The sequence below is a fragment of the Panthera pardus genome, unplaced genomic scaffold (genome assembly GCF_024362965.1).
Source record: "Panthera pardus isolate Hobbes unplaced genomic scaffold, ASM2436296v1 HiC_scaffold_24, whole genome shotgun sequence".
In the NCBI taxonomy this organism is placed as follows: domain Eukaryota; kingdom Metazoa; phylum Chordata; class Mammalia; order Carnivora; family Felidae; genus Panthera; species Panthera pardus.
Genome location: NW_026526810.1, coordinates 38,603,644 through 38,623,911, shown reverse-complemented (window position 1 = coordinate 38,623,911; position 20,268 = coordinate 38,603,644). Strand labels below are relative to the sequence as shown.

At 35.7% G+C, this 20,268-nt stretch overlaps 1 protein-coding gene across 2 annotated transcripts in view; it reads right to left on the bottom strand.

The window, feature by feature from the left end:
- ADAM10 (ADAM metallopeptidase domain 10) overlaps positions 1 to 20,268 on the bottom strand; it is a 157,973-nt gene that overhangs the window by 83,245 nt on the left and 54,460 nt on the right. For both annotated transcript variants that reach the window (XM_053889028.1, XM_019441965.2), the window contains exon 2: positions 19,899 to 20,049. In XM_053889028.1, coding sequence (XP_053745003.1) covers positions 19,899 to 20,049 — 151 coding nt within the window. The remainder of the gene's footprint in view (positions 1 to 19,898; positions 20,050 to 20,268) is intronic.

Here is a 20,268-nt window from a genome sequence, read left to right as displayed (position 1 = left end):
ATATATATATATATATATATAGTGTGTGTGTGTGTGTATATATACATATACATATATATATATGTATATATATGTATATATAATTTTTTTTTAAAGGAATAAAACAGAACAGATTGGTAGAAGGGGAAAGGGCATAGTCAGCCCACTGGCACCCCACTGGGCAGTACCTGAGGCAACCACCCCAGAAATTCTAGGGCTATACAGTCTGAAAGACATAGTTTCAGGCTTATCTGTTGATCCTGAGGTAGATAAATTACATTAAATACACAAAAATACATAAGCTTCTTTGTAAGAAGACAAATATATATAGATCATTAATGTAAGTCTTTCCCATATAAAGAAGAGGCAATCTACCATAATGGCAAGATTACAGAACACAAGACTACATGTATTGTACATCATTTGAAAATAAGTAAATTTATCTACTGGAGAGGATAAAAAGTGTTCTGTAAACCCTTTCTGACTTTATGTAACTACTTCAACCAAATAATTGACAAGCAAAACTACTATATACAGGCATACCTCATTTTTTTTAAGATTTCATTTTTAAGCAATCTCTACACCCAACGTAGGGCCTGAACTCACAAACCCTAGATCAAGAGTCGTATGCTCTATCAACCGGGCCAGCCAGGTGTCCCCAGGCATACCTCGTTTATTGTGCTTCACTTTATTATGTTTTGCAAATATTGTGTTTTTTACTAACTGAGGGTCCGTAGCAACCCTGCATCTAACAAGTCTACTGGTGCTATTTTTCCAACAGTTTTTGCTCACTTCATATCTCTGTGTCACATTTTGTTAATTCTCACAATATTTCTAACTTTTTCATTATTATTGTATTTGTTATAGTGATCTGTGATTAGTGATTACAACTTACTGAAAGCTCATACTGATGCATTTAGTATTTCTTAGCAATAAAGTATTTTTTAGTGAAGATATGTACATGTCCTTTTAGACAATTCTACTGCACACTGAACAGACTACAGAGTAGTGTAAACATAACTTTTATATGCACTTGGAAACCAAAAAATTCATTTGATTTGTTTCACTGCAATATTCACTTTACTGCAGTAGTCTGGAACCAAACTTGCAATATCAGATATTTAATATAAATCCAACACGTAAAATCATAAAAATCACCTAAATTTATTAATTTCACAAATCAGATAAGGCTGATTTGACCTAGACCACACAAATAAAATTAGAGCTTGAATCTGAACCAAATTCTTTAATTAATCAACCAATGATCTTTCTACCATATCAAGATACCATTCCCTGCGTAGGATATATAAGCGAGCTCCAAAATGGCAAAATACAGGACATTTTCCTAGTGAAAGACTGACTTAAAAAGCGTAATCAGGGACGCCTGTGTGGCTCAGTCAGCTGAGTGTCCCAACTCTTGGTATGATCTCGCAGTCATGAGATCAAGCCCGTGTTGGGCTCTGTGCTTTAAGCATGAAGCCTGCTTGGAATTCTCTCTTTCCATCTCTCTCCACCAACCCCCTCAAAATAAATAAATAAACATTACAAAAAAAAAAAAAAAAAGGTGTAATCAGTGGTATTGTTATGCCTAAAATAAAAATATGTCAATGGAAGGGCGTTAAAAGAAAGGGATCAAGACTCGCAGTATACATACAAAGAAAGTGATCAGTATCATGAACTTGATTCCTGATGCTATTCCTTCATTCTGTAATTATTTACCGAGCACTTACTAGGACAAGCACAGTGCTAAGGTGGGAGATACAGGTATGAACAACACAATTCACAGAATACATGATAGTTTACACATGGTTAGTGACCAGGAAGGAAGGTAGCACGGGAGGAAAGAAAGAAGGTCTTGTAGTGACAAGTGCTATGAGGAAAAACAAATAAGAAAAAAAGGAAAGAACAGTAAGAGGAAAGAAGGATGTTATTTTACAAAAGATGCTAGGAAGGGGTGCCTGCTGGCTCAGTTGGTAGAGCATGCAACTCTTGATCTCAGGGTTGTAGGTTCCAACCCCACGTTGAGAACAGAGTTTACTTAAGAATAAAATCTTAAAATAAAAAAAAGATGCTAGTAAAGGTCTCTGAATACATAACATTTGAGCAGAGACTTGAATGAAGTGAAGGAGCAAGAGCCATGTGGTTATGCAGGAGAGGTAGGGAAGGGTTTCAGGCAAAGGAACTACAAGCACAAAGGCATGCACTGTGTGCTAGAGAAAAATCACTGGGGCTACAGTGGTAAAAAGGAGAAACTTAAAGGAAATAAAGAACAACAAACCAACCTCAAAGTTAGCAGAAGGAAAGAAATAATAAAGATCAAAATAGAAATCAATGAAATAGGCAATAAAAAGACAATCCAGAAGTTCAGTGAAACAAACAGCTGGTTCTTTGAAAACGCAAACAAACCTTTAGCTTCACTCACCAAGAAAAAAAAGAGGGCTCAAATAAATAAAATTAGAAATGAAAAAGAAGTTACAACTGATACTACAAAAATACAAAGGATCATAAGAGAATATCACACACAATTATATACCAGTAAATTGCACAACCTACGAAAAAATGGATAAATTCCTAAAACATACTATCTTCCAAGACTAAACCATAAAGAAATAGAAAATCTGAATATATCAAATACTAGCAAAGAAACTAAATCAGTAATCAAAAACCTCTAGGACCAGACAGATTCACTGGTGAATTCTATCAAACATTCAAAGAAGATTTAATACCTATCCTTCTCAAACTCTTCCCAAAAAGTATAAAAGGAAGAAACACTTCCAAACTCACTTTACAAGGCCAGCACTGCCCTGACAACAAAACCAGACAAGACTACCAAAAAAAAAAGAAAAATTACAGGCCAACAACCTTGATAGATATAGATGCAAAAATCCTCAATAGAGTATTAGCAAACGAATTCAACAATACATTTAAAGGATCACACATTGGGGCACCTGGGTGGCTCAGTTGATTAAGAATCGAACTCCAGGTTTCAGCTCACATCATGATCTCACAGTTCGTGAGTTCAAGCCCCACAATGGACTTTGTACTTATGGTGCAGAGCCTGCTTGGAATTTTCTCTCTCTCTCTCTCTCTCTCTATCTCTCTCTCTCTCTCTCTCTCTCTGCTCCTCCCCTACTTTCACTCTCTATCTCAAAAATAAATAACCTTTAAGAAAATAAATAAAAATAAAGGATCATACACTATGATCAGGTGAGATTTATTCCAGGAATGCAAGGCTGGATCAACACAAGGAAATCAGTCAACGTGAAACACCACATCAAAAAAATGAAGGATAAAAATCATATGGTCACCTCAATAGATGCAGAAAAAGCATTTAACAAAATTCAACATCCATTTATAATAAAAACTCAACGAAATGGGTATAGAGGAAATGTAGTGAAATATAGAGGAAATATAGTGAAAGCCAAGTTTGATAAACTCAGCTAACATCATACTCAGTGAAAAGAAAGCTGAGTCTGATTTGGGCTCAGGTAATGATCTCACGGTTGGTGAGTTTGGGCCCCACGTTGGGCTCTGTGCTGACAGCTTGGAGCCTGGAGCCTACTTCAGATTCTGTGTCTCCCTCTCTGTCTGCCCCTCCACTGCTCACTCTCTCTCTCTCTCTCAAAAATGAAATATATACTTAAAAAATACATAAATAAAACTGAAAGCTTTTCCTAAAATCAAGACAAGGATGTCTACTCTCACCACTCTTATTCAAAATGGTTCTGAAAGTCTTAGCTTCAGCTATCAGACCAAAAAAAAAAAAAAAAAGAAAAGAAAGAAAGAAAGAAAGAAATAAAGAAAGAGAGAAAGAAAAAGAAACAAAAAGAATCCAAATTGAAAAGGAAGAAATAAAACTGTCACTATTTGCAAATGACATGATACTGTATATAGAAAACACTTAAGATGCCACCAAAAACTATGAGAACTAAAAAAAATGAGTTAAGTTGCAGGATACAAAATCAATATACAGAAATCTGTTGCATTTCTGTGTGCTAATAACAAACTATCAAAGAGAAATTAAGAAAACAATCCCATTGGGACATCTGGGTGGCTCAGTCAGTGGAGCATCTGACTCTTGATTTCAGCTCAGGTCATGATCCCAGGGCCGTGGGATCAAGTCCTATGTGGGCTCAGCGTGGAACCTATTTGAGATTCTCTCTCCACTTCCCATCTCCCCTGCTCACACAGTCTCTATCCCTCTCTCCCTCTCTAAAATAAAGAAAACAATCCCATTTACAATAGCACCAAAAAGAATAAAATATTTAGGAATAAATGTAACCAAGGAGGTGAAAGACTTGTACACTGAAAACTACAAGATACTGATAAAAGAAGACACAAATAAATGCAAAGATACTCCATAATCATGAATTAGAAGAATTAACTGTTAAAATGTCCATATTATCCAAAGAAATCTACAGATTCTAAGCAATACCTATCAAAAATCTCAATGCCATTTTTCACAGAGCCAGAACAAATAAGGAATCATAAAAGATACCAAGTAGCCAAAGCTATTTTGAGAAAGAACAGAAATTGGAGGTATCGCACTCCCTGACTTCAAACTGTTACAAAGGTATAGTAATCAAAACGGTATGATACTCGCATAAAAAGAGACACACAGATCAATGAAACAGAATACAAAGCTCAAAAATAAGCCCACACATATATGGTCAGTTAATTGACACAAAAGAGCCAAGAACATAAAATGAGGAAAGAACAGTCTCTTCAATAAAAAGTGCTAGGAAAATTGGACATCTACATGCAAAGAATGAAACTGGATCATTTCCTTAAGCCAGACACAAAAAATAACTCAAAATGGACTGGAGACTTGAATGTAAGAACTGAAAATATAAAATTCCTAGAAGAAAACACAGGTGGTTAAGTTTCTTGATATTGGCCTTAGCAATATTTGTTTTGGATCTGACTCCAAAGGCAAGGGAAACAAAAATAAATGAGACTACATCAAACTAAAAAAACTCTGGCAGAGAATAAATAAATAAATAAATAAATAAATAAATAAACAAAAAGGCAAACTACTGAATGAGAAAAGATACTTGTAAATCATATATCCAACAGAAGGTTTACATATAATATATATAAAGACCTCATACAACTAAACAACAACAAAACAACCTGATTAAAAAATGAGCAGTGGACCTGAATAGATACTTTTCCAAAGAAGACATACAGATGGCCAATAGGCACATGAAAAAAATGTTCAGCATCACTAATTATCAGGGAATTACAAATCAAAACCACAATGACCTACCACTTCACACCTGTTAGAATGTCTATTATCAAAAAAGCAAGAAATAGAAAAGTGTTGGAGAGGATGTGGAGAAAGGGAACTATTATGCACTGCTGGTAGCAATGTAAACTGATGCAGTCACTATGAAAAACAGTATGGAGATTCCTCAAAAAATTAAAAATATGATCCAACTATTCAATTTCTATGTATTTATCTGATGAATACAAGAACAATTCAAAAAGACATATGCACCCCATGTTCACTTAAGTATTATTTATGATAACCAAGATATGGAAACAACCTAAGTGTCCAGTGATGAATGAACGGGGTGTGTATGTGTATATACATACACATATATGCATGCATGCAATGGAATACGATACCTGGCCATAAAAAAGAAGGAAAGCTTGCCATCTGCAACATGCATGGATGGAACTTGACAGTACTGTGCTAAGTGAAATGAGTCAAAGAGAGAAAGACAAGTACCATATGATTTCACTTATATGTGGAATCTAAAACACAAAGCAAAACAAAACAAAAACAAACTCACAGGTACAGAGAACAGACTGGTAGTTACCAGAGGAGAAGGGGGTTGGGAGATGGGCGAAAGGGGTAAAAGGGCTCAACTGTACAGTGATAGATGATAACAAAATGGATGTTTACTACTTCTAGAATATGAAAATACCGAATAATAATGTTGTATACCTAAAACTTACATGATGTTATGCATCAATTTTACTTCATAAATAAATAAATAAACAAACAAACAAACAGTTAAAAAAAAATAGGGGAGGAGAGCAGAAGATAAGGTAGGAAAATAGAATCTAGTTCAGAGAAGGGACTCCAAAACCTTCCTGAATTAATGAAGACTTGTCTGGGCAGCTAGCACATTATTCATTATGTGGGAAACACTCTAAAACATCTCTATGATTATATCCCTTCATACTACAATATTCCCTATTCCCTTTTGGGAGAAGTAAGGGATGGGAAGGAAACATGCCCTTCTGCATTCATTCTCAGTGTTTCAGATCTCTTTTTTAAAGATAAAACCTACCATTATCTCTTCCCTATGCTCCTCAATTATTCCACTCCTGTCCAAATTTTCCTGCCACTGTTAACTATCCAGATCCAGGGAGGCCTGAGGATCCAAACCCCTCCTCCAAGCTACTCCCAGGCTCCACTCATCCAACTGTAGCTATTCAAGTAGCTCAGGTTTCCTTACCTCTGGAGATGTGAGTACTATACGCACTTCTTATCCTACGTCTTCCTCCCACTTAAAATAAAGTTTCTGATGAAGCAGAGATACTGCTGCTTTGCTACAGCAAAACATTTGACAGCTTTCTGATTTGCTTTGCTGATCATCTCAACTTCCAGAAGAAAAAGAAAACAATGATAAGAACTTCTATTCTAGGCCTAATACTAATAAACTATGAATAACTGGTTGATGATGAAGTGATGAGAACTTAGGAAGAAGATACCACCACCATCTTACATTTATAGTTGGTAAAAATGAGAAAAGAAAAAACAGCATAAGATAGCAAAGATTTTCAAGAAGCAGATTCTTAAATGTTCACAGAAAGCACAGGTAAAATCTCCTATTTGAGGACTTTAAATACATAGAAGTGAAGTTTAATGACCATGTCTCAAAAACATCATCCAATATTACAATGGACAAAGTGACTTCTACAGGCTCTCAAAATAAAAAATGTCAAAGGCTCACTAAGTCTGACAAGTGGGCGTAAGCTATTTGTGAAACTGACACATAAAAATATTTTGGGAGTCACGTATATGGTCAGAACAGTTTTACTATGGATCAAAATCAAAAACAAAAAACAATGAATGCTGCTCGTAACAGAACTATTTGTCCCATTCCATCATTTCTAAGATTCTTGATATGCTAGACTTCATGTTCATACATGGTTTGTTGGTTCAGGATTATTCTCCCAGAAATGACAGTTTGGGAACCTAACTAATACAGAGTGATTACAATTTAAGATTTCAGAGATACACACAAATGAACAATTTATTAAGTTACTTAACATGTTTGCACTTCACACATTTAATAAAAATAAGCTATAAAAATTAATTTAATAAAAATTAACCAAAATATCTTTTGCTATACTCAAAAGATATCAACCACCACAGAATTAGTAGAGATGGCTACTCAGAGATACTGGCCTAATATGCTCTTATAACCAAAATGCCCAAAGATACATTGGCTATTAATCATGAATCATTAGAAACTCAAACCAAAAAAGAAGTTACTTTATTACCCTATTTATATGGGTCTATGATGTATCCAAACCTGGACTACCATGTGCAATTAGATCCAGCAAGATCAATAAAACTAAAGAAATTCAAAGAGTAAGTAACACAGATTAAGAATATTGCTAATATGCAGCATAACAAAAGCAAAAAGCAGCAACTGACCACTCTCCTACTTGAAACACCATTTCCCTTGGCTTCCAGGATACCACACTCTCGGGCTTTCTTCTACTTTTCTTACCACTCATCAGTCTTTGCATTCCCTCCTCTACCTAAACTTAAAATGTTGGCATTTGGCAGTTCTCTCCTAGGCCCTCCTCATGAATTTCACAAAACATGTCCAAAAGTGAACTTACGATTTCTCCTCAAATTTATAGCTGTTCCAGTATTCCCTATCTCAGTAAGTAGACCCAGTAGCCTTTTAGTTGCTCAAACCACAAAAGTCATCTTTGACTCCTTCTTTTATACCTCACTACCAAGTCCAATAAATTCTACCTTTTTTTTAAGTTTATTTATTTATTTTGAGAGAGACAGAGACAGCACTAGTGAAGGAGGATCAGAGAGAGGGCGAGAGAGAGAATCCCAAGCAAGCTCCCTGCTGTCAACACAGACCCTGAAGCAGGGCTCAAACTCACGAAACTGTGAGATCATGACCTAAGCAGAAACCGAGAGTCACACGCATAACCAACTGAGCCACCTATGCACCCCTACCTTTAAAATATCTCCTAAATCTATTGATTCTCCTTCATCACCTCTAATACCACCTTAATCCAGGCTACCACCTCCCATGGGGACAGTGCAACAGCCTCCTAGATAGCCTCAATGCGTTGAGTTTAACTCTCTTCCAAACTATTCTTCATTCACAGCCAAACTGAACTTTTAAACCTTATACACTTAGTTATCATTAAAAACCTTCCACAGCTAGGTAAAAAACTTGTCACCGTAACTTACATAAACTCTCAAAAGATCTGGCTCTTACGTACATCTGCAGCCTCATCTGGAACCATTCTCCTTCACATTTTAAGCACAAGTCATACAAAATTCCTTCAATTCCATAAACATGCCACTTCTCATCTCAGTATCTTTGCACATGCTGTTTCCCCTGTCTAGAACACATCTTCCCCTTCTTTGGCTAACCAACTCCTCTTCTGTCATCCTTCCAGGATCAATTTAAATGCCATCTCCTAAGAGTGGCCTTCTCTGACCTCCAGACAAGATGGCATCTCCCAATGTTACCACAGCAATCTTCTGAACATTCCGTTCTTAGCATTTATCACAGCTGTCATTCCTAATCCAACACCTGCCCATCTCATGAATTCATAAACTCCTCATCAGCAAGGACCTGTCTTATTCAGTTACTCTATTACCAGCAACTATTAAAGTGCCTGGAATACATAAGGTGCTTAAAATATGAAAGCGGACTTAGTAAATTATAGCATATTAAAACTACAGAAACATCTCTTGTAGCTCAAATAAACTTAAACAACAACAACAACAAAATACACAATATATTTGTTCACTGAATCCAGCGATCAAAATTCCATAACAAGACTATTTGTCCCACACCAACATATCCAAAATTCTAAATACGCTAGACTTTTTGTCTATATTTGATTCGTTGGTTCATCATTATTCTCCCGGTACAGACTATTTTAGAAGGAGTTCGAAGCGGTTATAATGTAAGATTTCAGAGACACACACAAAAGAACAACTTGATTTTATCCCTATGTACAAGTATTAATATCTGTCAACCCAGAGAAGCAAAGACTTGAAGAAGTTAGAAAAGATATGTATGATACAAGCAAATGAGGAAAGCAAGTATTCAGAAACTTTTCAAAAAGAAACTATACATGTAATTACCAAAGAATTTTTAAACACAGTTACCAGTTTAAAAGTATCACACAACTATATAAGATTTCACTGATGCTTTTAATAACACAATCCAAACAAGCATAACACCAATAAACTAAACATATCCATTCAACAGTTACGTAAAAAATTTTCAAGTATAATGAAACAGGATAAACAAATAACCTTTATAGGTGCCTGAGTGGCTCAGTCAGTTAAGAATCCAATACTTGATTTTGGCTCAGGTCATGATCTCTTTGTTCTTGGGATTGAGCTCCACATTGGGCTCCCCACTGACAGCAGGGCCTGCTAGGGATTCTCTCTCTCCCTCTCTCTCTCTGCCCTTCCCCCACTCATGTGCACATGATCTCTAACTCTCTCTGTCTCTCTAAATAAATAAATAAACATTTTAAAATAAAATAAATAAATAAATAACCTTTAGTCGTAAAAAATCCTTGCTACACTTGTAAGAAACAGCACAACAACTTACATGGGGCTTAATCACTTGAAGAAAAAAAAAACAAGAAGGGCTATGAATCTAAATTAAAACTAAGCTGGAATACTTATCTCATATAAAACCCAACTGCACATGCAATATTTCAGAATGAAATATAATTTACATCTGAGGAAACTGATAGATGGGTTTTTCTACTACTAAAATATACTTAACTTCTGAAATTTACTAAGATCACCAACTCTAGGAACTGTGACATTAAATACAGATCAGAGGGGCACCTGGGTGGCTCGGTCGGTTAAATGTCCGACTTCGGCTCAGGTCATGATCTCACGGTCTGTGAGTTCGAACCCCGTGTCGGGCTCTGTGCTGACAGCTCAGAGCCTGGAGCCTGTTTCAGATTCTGTGTCTCCCTCTCTCTCTGCCCCTCCCCTGTTCATGCTCTGTCTCTCTCTCTCTGTCTCAAAAATAAATAAATGTTAAAAAAAAATTAATAAAAAAATTAATAAATAAATAAATAAATAAATAAATAAATATCAGATACAAACCTGTTTTTGATGAACTTTTAGAGGTAATGATGTATTAAAAGAATTAGAGTCAGAAAAGCACTTTCCATAAAATTTTTTTTTAATGTTTATTTACTTTTCAGAGACAGAGTGTGAGACAGGGAGGGGCAGAGAGAGGGGGAGACAGATAATCCAAATCAGGCTCCAGGTTCTGGGCTATAAGCACAGAGTCTGATGCGAGGCCTGAACCCAGAAACCACGAGATCACTACCTGAGCAGAAGTTGGACGCTTAACCGACTGAGCCACCCAGGCGTCCCAAAGCACTTTTGTTTTAGCAAATTCAATTCTAGTCTAGTCTAGTCTATTCCATTCCATTCCCTTCCATTCTATTCTAAATAGGCTCCACACCCAATGTGGGGCTTGAACTCACAACACTGAGATTGAGTCGCATGCTCTACCAACTGAGCCAACCTGGTTCCCCAGAAACATGTTTTTAAACTCTTTCATTTCCTTTTCATTCTCTCATTCCATCTCTTCCACATAAAGCCTAGTAAGTGCTTAAAAACATGTAAAATAAAAATGATATTTCATGTTGAAATGTCTAAGAAGCTAAACTCAGAGCAATCATCAGCTCTCAATTTAGCTTTTTAAATACAAAATTAACATGAGCACAATAAGCTCTTGTTTTTTCTTATGATTCAGGAAGTAATTCAAATAGCCAGGGTCACTTCAGATTTTTTTTTAAGTTTTATTTATTTATTTTGAGAGAGCAGCCGAACAAGCGAGTAGGGGAAGGGGCACAGAGAGGAAGAGACAAGAATCCCAAGCAGGTTCTGCTCTGTGCTGTCAGCACAGAGCCCAACACGGGGTTCCAACTCACAAACTGTGAGATCATGACCTGGCCAAGATCAAGAGCTGGACTGTTTAACTGACAGAGCCACCCAGGTACCCCACCTTCAGATTTTTTTTAAAAAAACATGTTTGTTAGGCTTTTAATTTCCGTATAAAAAGAAAACAGGCAAGAATAAAGAATGTGACCTCCTAGAAAATCCATGACTAAAACAAAAAGCAGTATGAAATAATGATATATGCTAAAGAGCACTTCACCTGACATAAAGTAGGTATTACATAAATAGCCTTTTCCTTTACAAATTTTTGCTCAACCTTGCTCAAATTTTGCTGGGAAATATTTCATTGCCAAGTCAGTATTTTTCAAAATTTAGTTTTTCCTCAAGCACAATAATAGCATTTATACACAATTTAAATTTATTCTGTTTTTCTTTATTGTTCTGGCATCTGTTCTGTTTGTGCTCCCTGGATTCTTACTTCTGCTTCTCAAAGTATGCTTGTTTGTCTACAGAGTTAAAAGTGTCCTATCTGAGCTTTCTGCTACCCCACTATTGCTATGACAAAGATAAAATACAGACACGCCCAGACTAATAACCCAAATCTAGTCAGGATCCATAGAAAGGAATATTTATATCTTTTACAGATTACTTAGGCTTTATTCTTGATACCCTCATATTTTAGGAGTAGGGAGAATTTATGTTGCAAACTGCAAAAGAAAATGTCAAATGTCTGACCGTTTGTTTTAAACAGTTTGTGAACATATTACTAAGGCTATAGGAAGAATTATGTTGTCACAATCAGAAAAAGGAAACTTGTGAGTTTTCCAAAACATTTTACAGCACTTAAAAAAAATCCAATATCTTTTTACATTATATACAAATCACATATTAGATAGAAACAATTTTTGATTTATTACGTACCCAAATAATTAAACACAACGGCACAAAAAATAACTTACATGTTTTTATTTTTTTTAATTTAGTTACTTGAGTGTTACTAATATATAGAATTTTAAAGCAGGAAAGGGCCGAAACATTATCACATCTAAAATTCAGGGTTTTACTGAGAGAACCGAGGCTCGTAAGAAATCTCTAGATAATCCACGTTAACTTAGAAGAGAACTCCACTCAGTCTCTGAATGATCACAATACTCCTTTCTCTACCTAGTTTATGACTGTTTCAATATATTTATTATCCTTCCTATAAAATCACAAGTTTCTTTACTAAGTGATGTTCCACTCAAATGTAAAGTTGGTAGATTTGAACCATCAAATCTATGAAAGGCAATAAAGTTAGCAAAGTGGTGAGAAGACCAGAAAATAAAGACACCTGCGTATAATTTGGAAAATAAGATATAAAGCAGGAAAAGGCTCAAAAATATATACACACAACAAGAAAAAAAACATGATTCAATATAACAATATACACATACTTCCTACCAAAAAGATCAACTGTATTATACTGGAGTTCTTAGATTTTCGTTCAACTTATTTTTTTTAAATACCACTATGAAGCAGTATTTCAGAAAATTTATAGAAATTCTATTAATAGGAATAGTAGTTGGGGTACCTGGGTGGCTCAGTTGAGCATCCAACTCTTAGTTTCAGCTCAGGTCATGATCTCACGGTTATTCAGTTTGAGCCCCACATCAGGCTCTGCGTAGCCTGCTCAGGATTCTTCTCTCCCTCTCTCTCTCTGCCCCTACCCTGCTCACACTCTCTCTCTCTCAAAATAAATAAATAAACTTTAAAAACAAAAAAGGAATAGTGGAATGATCCCTTATGCTTCTCTTTAATGACAGTTGTAACAAAAGTCATAAATTTAAAAATATTAGTTCACATTAGAATCTCACTGTGAGCTATATTAAAAATAACTACTAAATAATCTTGCAGTGAGTTTTTCTCAGGCTATACTAATACTCTTGGATAAGTCCAAGAGATAATTATTTTTCATAAATTTTCATCTATACCAATATAGGACTATAATAATATTTCAGTAATTACATAAAACCCAAACTTGAACAATATAAAATATACATTTTATTAAAGTCACTTAAGTCACATAAGCAAAATTCCTAATGAAACTGCAATACATTGGTAATGTACAAGCCTAAAACACAAGACAAATGAAGCCAGGGATGGTAGGATACAACATGTCATTTCCTAGTATCAAAGAAGAATAAGGAAAGGGAATAACAAAGACAGTCCCTGGCACATCACATGCTTTCACATGAACATGAGGCCTGACAAAAAATGTATCTTCCACAAGTATTTTAAAAATCCTGCATCCCACAATATAATAAATCTGCCTACCACTCACCGATTAGAAACAACTGCTTAAAAGGATGAGATATTTTAGGCTACACAATATTTAAGCTGAAAATCGATTTCTAATATCTTAGCGTACTTTATTATCCATCAAATTCAAGATGCAGGGGCACCTGGGTGGCTCAGTTGCTTGAGCATCTCTTCATTTTGGCTCAGGTCAAATGGGATCAAGCCCCACGTTGGGCTCCACACTGAGTATGGAGCCTGCTTAAGATTTTCTCTCTCCCCTTTGTCCGTCTCCCTGCTTGCACTGTTTCTCTCTCTAAAATACAATTTTTAAAAAGTACTTTCAGGGGCGCCTGGGTGGCGTAGTCGGTTAAGTGTCCGACTTCAGCCAGGTCACGATCTCACGGTCTGTGAGTTCGAGCCCCGCGTCGGGCTCTGGGCTGATGGCTCGGAGCCTGGAGCCTGTTTCCGATTCTGTGTCTCCCTCTCTCTCTGCCCCTCCCCCCGTTCATGCTCTGTCTCTCTCTGTCCCAAAAATAAATAAAAAACGTTGAAAAAAAAAATTAAAAAAAAAAAAAAAAAGTACTTTCAATATTTAAAAAAATTAAGTACACAATAAGCAGCTGATACTTATTTTACCTTACTTTTTCTGATTAAACTCTCTGGTAAGGGCCAGATATTAACATAAATATTAGTTACATATCTCCCTGTCAGCATTTTATGCTTGTAAATGTTGTACTCCCTTCATAATGTTTCATTCATTCATTCACTCATTCAGTATAACTTAAATGACCAACACCTATAGAAAAAAGGTGAATATAACTCAGGCTTTGCCCTTCAAGTTTGCAGGAACAAAGGACATATGGATGTAAACAAAGTTATAATAAAATGTAATAAATGCTGTAATTGATATACTTATTGCTAAGTGAGCTTAGAGGAAGAAGCAATGCTCTGGGTACAAATCACTCAGGCATCCCATTTATCAGAACTTATCCAAGTAAAGCAATTTCTGAAATTGAGAAAACTGATTCCTAATTTCTAAGCAAAGCTAAGAGGTATCTTTTACCCTAGCATCTATTATCAAAATATTTTAATACTCTAATCAATATTACAGAAGTATGTTTCAAAATACTTACATTTCCTTAACAATCTTTCCTATAGCACTGTCCACATGCCCACATGACTTTTTATTTTATTTGTACTTTAGCGAGAGAGAGAGAGTGTGTGTGTGTGTGAGTGGGTGAGAGGGGCAGAGGGAAAGAGAGAAAAAGAATCTCAAGCAGGCTCCATGCTCAGTCAACATGAAGCCCGGCACGGTGCTCAATCTTAGGACCACAAGATCATGACCTGAGCCGAAATCAAGAGTTGGACCCTCAACCAAACCACACAGGCTTTGCCAGTCACCCAGCCACCTTCAAAATTTTGCTTTTTTTTTTTTTTTTTTTTTTTTTTTTTTTTTTTTTTTTTAAAGTAGGCTCCATGCCCAGCATAGAGCCCAATGCAGGGCTTGAACTCATGACCCTGAAATGATCAAGTGAGTTGAGGGTCGCCTGGGTGGCTTAGTTAAGTAAGCATCTGACTTCGGCACAGATCACGATCTCACAGTTTGTGGGTTCGAGCCCAACATCAGGTTCTGTGACAACAGCACAGAGCTTGGTTGGGATTCTCTCTCTCTCTGCCCCTCCCTGACTCCTGCTTTCTCTTTCAAATAAATAAATAAACTTAAAAAAAAAGAAAGTGGAAATGCAAGCTGGTGCAGCCACTCTGGAAAACAGTATGGAGGTTCCTCAAAAAACTAAAAATAGAACTACCTTACGACCCAGCAATTGCACTATTAGGCATTTATCCACAGGATACAGGTGTGCTATTTCAAAAGGACACATGCACCCCCATGTTTATAGCAGCCCTATCGACAATAGCCAAAGTATGGAAAGAGTCCAAATGTCCACTGATGGATTTATGGATAAAGGAGTGGTGTATATGTATGTATGTGTATGTGTATATATATATATATATACACACACACATACATACAATGGAGTATTACTCAGCAATCAAAAAGAATGAAATCTTGCCATTTGCAACTACGTGGATGGAAGTGGCGGGTATTATGCTAAGTGAAATTAGTCAGTCAGAAAAAGACAAAAATCATATGACTTCACTCATATGAGGACTTTGAGACAAAACAGATGAACATAAGGGAAGGGAAACAAAAATATAAAAACAGGGAGGGGGACAAAACAGAAAAGACTCATAAATATGGAGAACAAACTGAGGGTTGCTAGAGGGGGGTGTGGGAGGGGGGATGGGCTAAATGGGTAAGGGGCACTAAGGAAACTACTCCTGAAATCATTGTTGCACTATATGCTAACTAGTTTAGATGTAAATTTTAAAAAATAAAACAAGTTAAAAACAAAGAAAGAAAGAAAGAAAGAAAGAAAGAAAGAAAGAAAGAAAGAAAGAAAGAAAGAAAAGGACGTGAGCTAAGACTAAGAGTCGGATACTTAAATGACTGAGCCACCCAGGCATTACATATTTTCAAACAACTTCAAACTTTATTTCAAGAGCACTAGTTTTTCATGGAATTCTTTTTTTTTTTAAGTTTATTTATTTATTTTGAGAGAGAGTATACACATGCAAGCAGGAGACGGGCAGACAGAGAGGGACAGAGAGAATCCCAAGCAGGCTCTGCACTGTCAGTGCAGAGCTCAACACAGGGCTTGAAACCACAAACCGTGAGATCATAACTCGAGCCAAAATCAAGAGTCAGAGGCTTAAATGACTGAGGCACCCAGGTGTGCCATTCATGGAATTCCTAAGAATGGACTTCAGGCTTAAAAAATCTCAACATTTCTTCATTTAACATTAATATCTGTAAATCTGGTATGTGATACACCCTTTCTGATTTAGGAAACTTGGAAGCCAGGTTGAAAAAAGTTTGCTCATGCACTTAAGCATAAAACAAACAGCACAAAGAATGACTTTAATACACACACACACACACACACACACACACACACAGACTGTGCTAGTACTCAGAGATACAAGTCATCTAAGCAGAACCCTTTTCAGGTATTTTCCTCTTTTCTAAGTTAACTACACAGTATTTATTATATTCTGTAATTTTTAAATCACAGCAATGTGATTCTACGGGATTAAACTGAACCATATAATCAGAAGAAACAAACTCTACTTGATTATGTTTTAAAAGATGGAAAAATAGATAACAGGTCTAGCCACAATGCACAAGAGCAGCACACATTTTACAGACTGGACTACTAGGTATAGCCCAAAGTCACCCCAAAACCATATTCAAAATAAAACTGGGTCTTCTAATCAACACACTATTTTATCATAATCACTTCTCATTTGTATTATAAATTGTTATTAACCAAATAACCCATAATTTGTGTATCAATACAAATCCTGTTTAAGGGGGTCGTAGAGTACCAAAACTAACTTTTTGTATATGGTGGAGGGGGAGAGACTTAGCAGGAAATCTATAACTATACCACCCAGGTCATTTCATAGACCTTTGCAAGGAAAGAGAGAAATAAAACGATCAGATCATCACATTTTTAACTAATGTATGTTACAACATAATTAAAATGACCACATTTTAGGGCACAAATTGAGACAGCATCAACATACAAGTATGATAATTGAAACAGTAAAATACAATACCTCAATTTGGATCTACTCTAGAAAAAGTAGTGTGTATATATATATATAGTTGATTAAACAGATTTCTGTTAAAAGTACTTAAGATGACCACTTATACACAGCATGAGATCTCCTGGCTGCAGGCCCTTTGTTGAGAGCTTCAGGTCTCATTTGTATCATTTGAATATCTATAGTATTTTATCTATAAAGCACCATATCACATTTTCCTCCTACGAAATGACTTGCACACATCTTAGAGCCCCTATTAGATCTATGTTTGATTTATGTTTCTACCACCCACAGCCTAAACTAGGTAACTTTTAACTAGCAGTCAATAAATAAGTTTATGGATGACTAAACAGCATGCACTCACATGCTCTCTCTCTCACACATGCATAAACACAACAAAAAAGGAGGAGTGGGGGAGAGCTAGGAATTTAGCTTTGCCACAAACTCAACATGAATTATGTCAAAGATCAAATAAAAATCTAATGATGTAATAGAAATGTGGTATCCAAACCAAAAGCAGCTAGAATCTCGACTTTTCCTTTTGGTAGTTACACTGTATTTGGAATATAATATTAAATTTATTTCGAGGTGGTCACTAAAAACTTAGGAAGGCTGAAAGATTGCTATTATTTCATGATACTGATAAAGAATGGGGAATTAAAAAATATCTGAAGTTAAGGGTCATAAAAATTTACATAAATTGCTGTCAGTAATATTCTTACCTTAAAAAAAAGACCCTAAATGTATCTTCTTACCTCCTTCAAATCAAAGCAAGAGATTTCATAACTTAAAAGTACTTTTTTCTACAATGATCAGTACATTTTAATATGGAAAATAAGTTAATTTAATATTTATTTACATGTGCAGAACACTTTAAGTTACATAGTATTTATTATATGATTAGTAATTAATAATTTTATATCTGATTAAAAATAATTATTCATCCATTAATATCTTTCTTAAGCATCTGTACATCTGATCACACTTTTAATTTTTTTTTAACATTTATTTATTTTTGAGACAGAGAGAGACATAGCATGAACGTGGGAGGATCAGAGACAGAGGGAGACACAGAATCCCAAACAGGCTCCAGGTTCTGAGCTGTCAGCACAGAGCCCGAAGCGGGGCTTGAACTCACGAGCGATGAGATCAGGACCTGAGCCGAAGTTGGACGCTTAACCGACCAAGCCACCCAGGCGCCCCAAGCATCTGTACATTTGTACTTAAGCATAAGTACAAAAAATAAACATTACTAAACAGTAGCCAGGATGCCTCCCTGTGAGGAACAAAAGTTATAGAAAAATAAACAAATATACTCATAAAAAGGAAGACAGAACAAATCAAATACCAGTGGTACAGATGAGCAATTTAAAAGTTCTGAGGAAGGTGTAGGTAAATTTTTAAAGAAGTAGAACTTGAACTGTACATTAAAAGATGATCAAGATTTAAGATAAATGACTCAGAATACAAACTGCTCATGGTATATTCAGCAACCAGATGATCATTCTGGGTGAAAAAGACACTTATATTGGGAAACGGAACAAAGTTTACAGAAACAGACTAGAATTAATTTACAGAGAATCGTGAAAGCCAAGTTAAGAAATGTGGCTTACAATCATTAACTGAGGACTTTAGAAAAATAAGCTGACATGAAAAAGTAAGCATTTAAGGAACAGTCATCTTGTAGCAGTCCATAGGATAGCTTTAATGATAAATGGAAAGGAAGCTGGGAAACCTATTAGGAGGTGAACAATAAATCAGGGTTGTATCAATAGGAAAAACACAAAAGGAATAGATTTACCAATTACAGCAAGCAAGACAAAGTCTAATAGAGAATACTCCAAGATTTTGTATCTATGTACCCCTAAACAACAGAAAGAAAAAAGTACAAGGTCTGAGTCAGTCACGTCTGGCTCAAATCTATGCTGTGTAACTTTAAATTTTTTTTTTTTTTAACGTTCATTCATTTTTGAGAGACAGAGAGAGACAGACTGTGAGTGGGGGAGAGGTAGATAGAGAGGGAGACACAAAATCTGAAGCAGGCTCCAGGCTCTGAGCTGTTAGCACAGAGCCCAACATGGGGCTCGAACTCACGAACAGCGAGATCATGACCTGAGCTGATGCGACGCTTAACTGACTGAGCCACTCAGGCGCCCCTATGCTGTGTAACTTTAAAGAAATAATTTAACTTCTCTGAGCCTTAGTTTCCTCAGATATAAATAGATATTTACTTTGGGTTTTGAGAAGATTAAAAAAGAAAATGCATATAAAGCATATATGCACCTGGGACACCCCAGGCACTAAACAAATGTGATTTCTGCCTTTCTTCCCTGGCTCCCTGTTCTTTATCCCTTAACAATTCTGTCTGAGAAATGAGCAGTACAGTAGGTGATCTGTCTACAAACTGTCATTTTAGAGTTAATAAAATTGAGTTAATGAGAAATTAAAAGTATTAATGACATAAAACCAGCTACCTTCACTGTTGGCACCAGAAGACAGATCTATTGACCCATAAAATACATAAAAAGTAGTGGGAAATCAAGACTCTTCTTTAAAGATATATCCTCTACTAAATATACAACAGAGGATTGGCTTCAAAATTTAAAAACATTTAAATCTGACTGTTGCCTTAATATAAAAAGGGCAATCCATTTTGAAAGAAAACATTTTTCTAGCATATATACCAAATTCTAGACTAGAATGAGGACCTTTCCATTAGAGAAGGAAAATTAATGATATACATTTCTTCTTCTAACCAGACTAAATGTAAGAAAACTTCAGACACAGCAATAAGTTTACTCACCTTCCATGGGCATGGAAATTTAGACGTAAAAACTGGTCCTCATGTGAAATTGCTCTTTTGGCACGCTGGTGTTTTTGGTGTAATGAATCCACATCATAAGATAATCCTTCATAATGTCTAATGTATTTATTTAAAGGATTTCCATATTGACCTATAAAAAATAAACAGTTTGAATTAGTATCATAATGAAGGTCCATTCTAGTCCTAATACGATTCCATGATTATTCAAATATCTATAAATATGTATGAAACAACTGTCTCACTAATGTTAGTACTTTATTTTCACATACATTTTTCTAAAAATTTATTGTAATGGGAATTTCAACCATACACAAAAGTTTGAAAGTTAGCCACAAGTTTGTCTTTGATG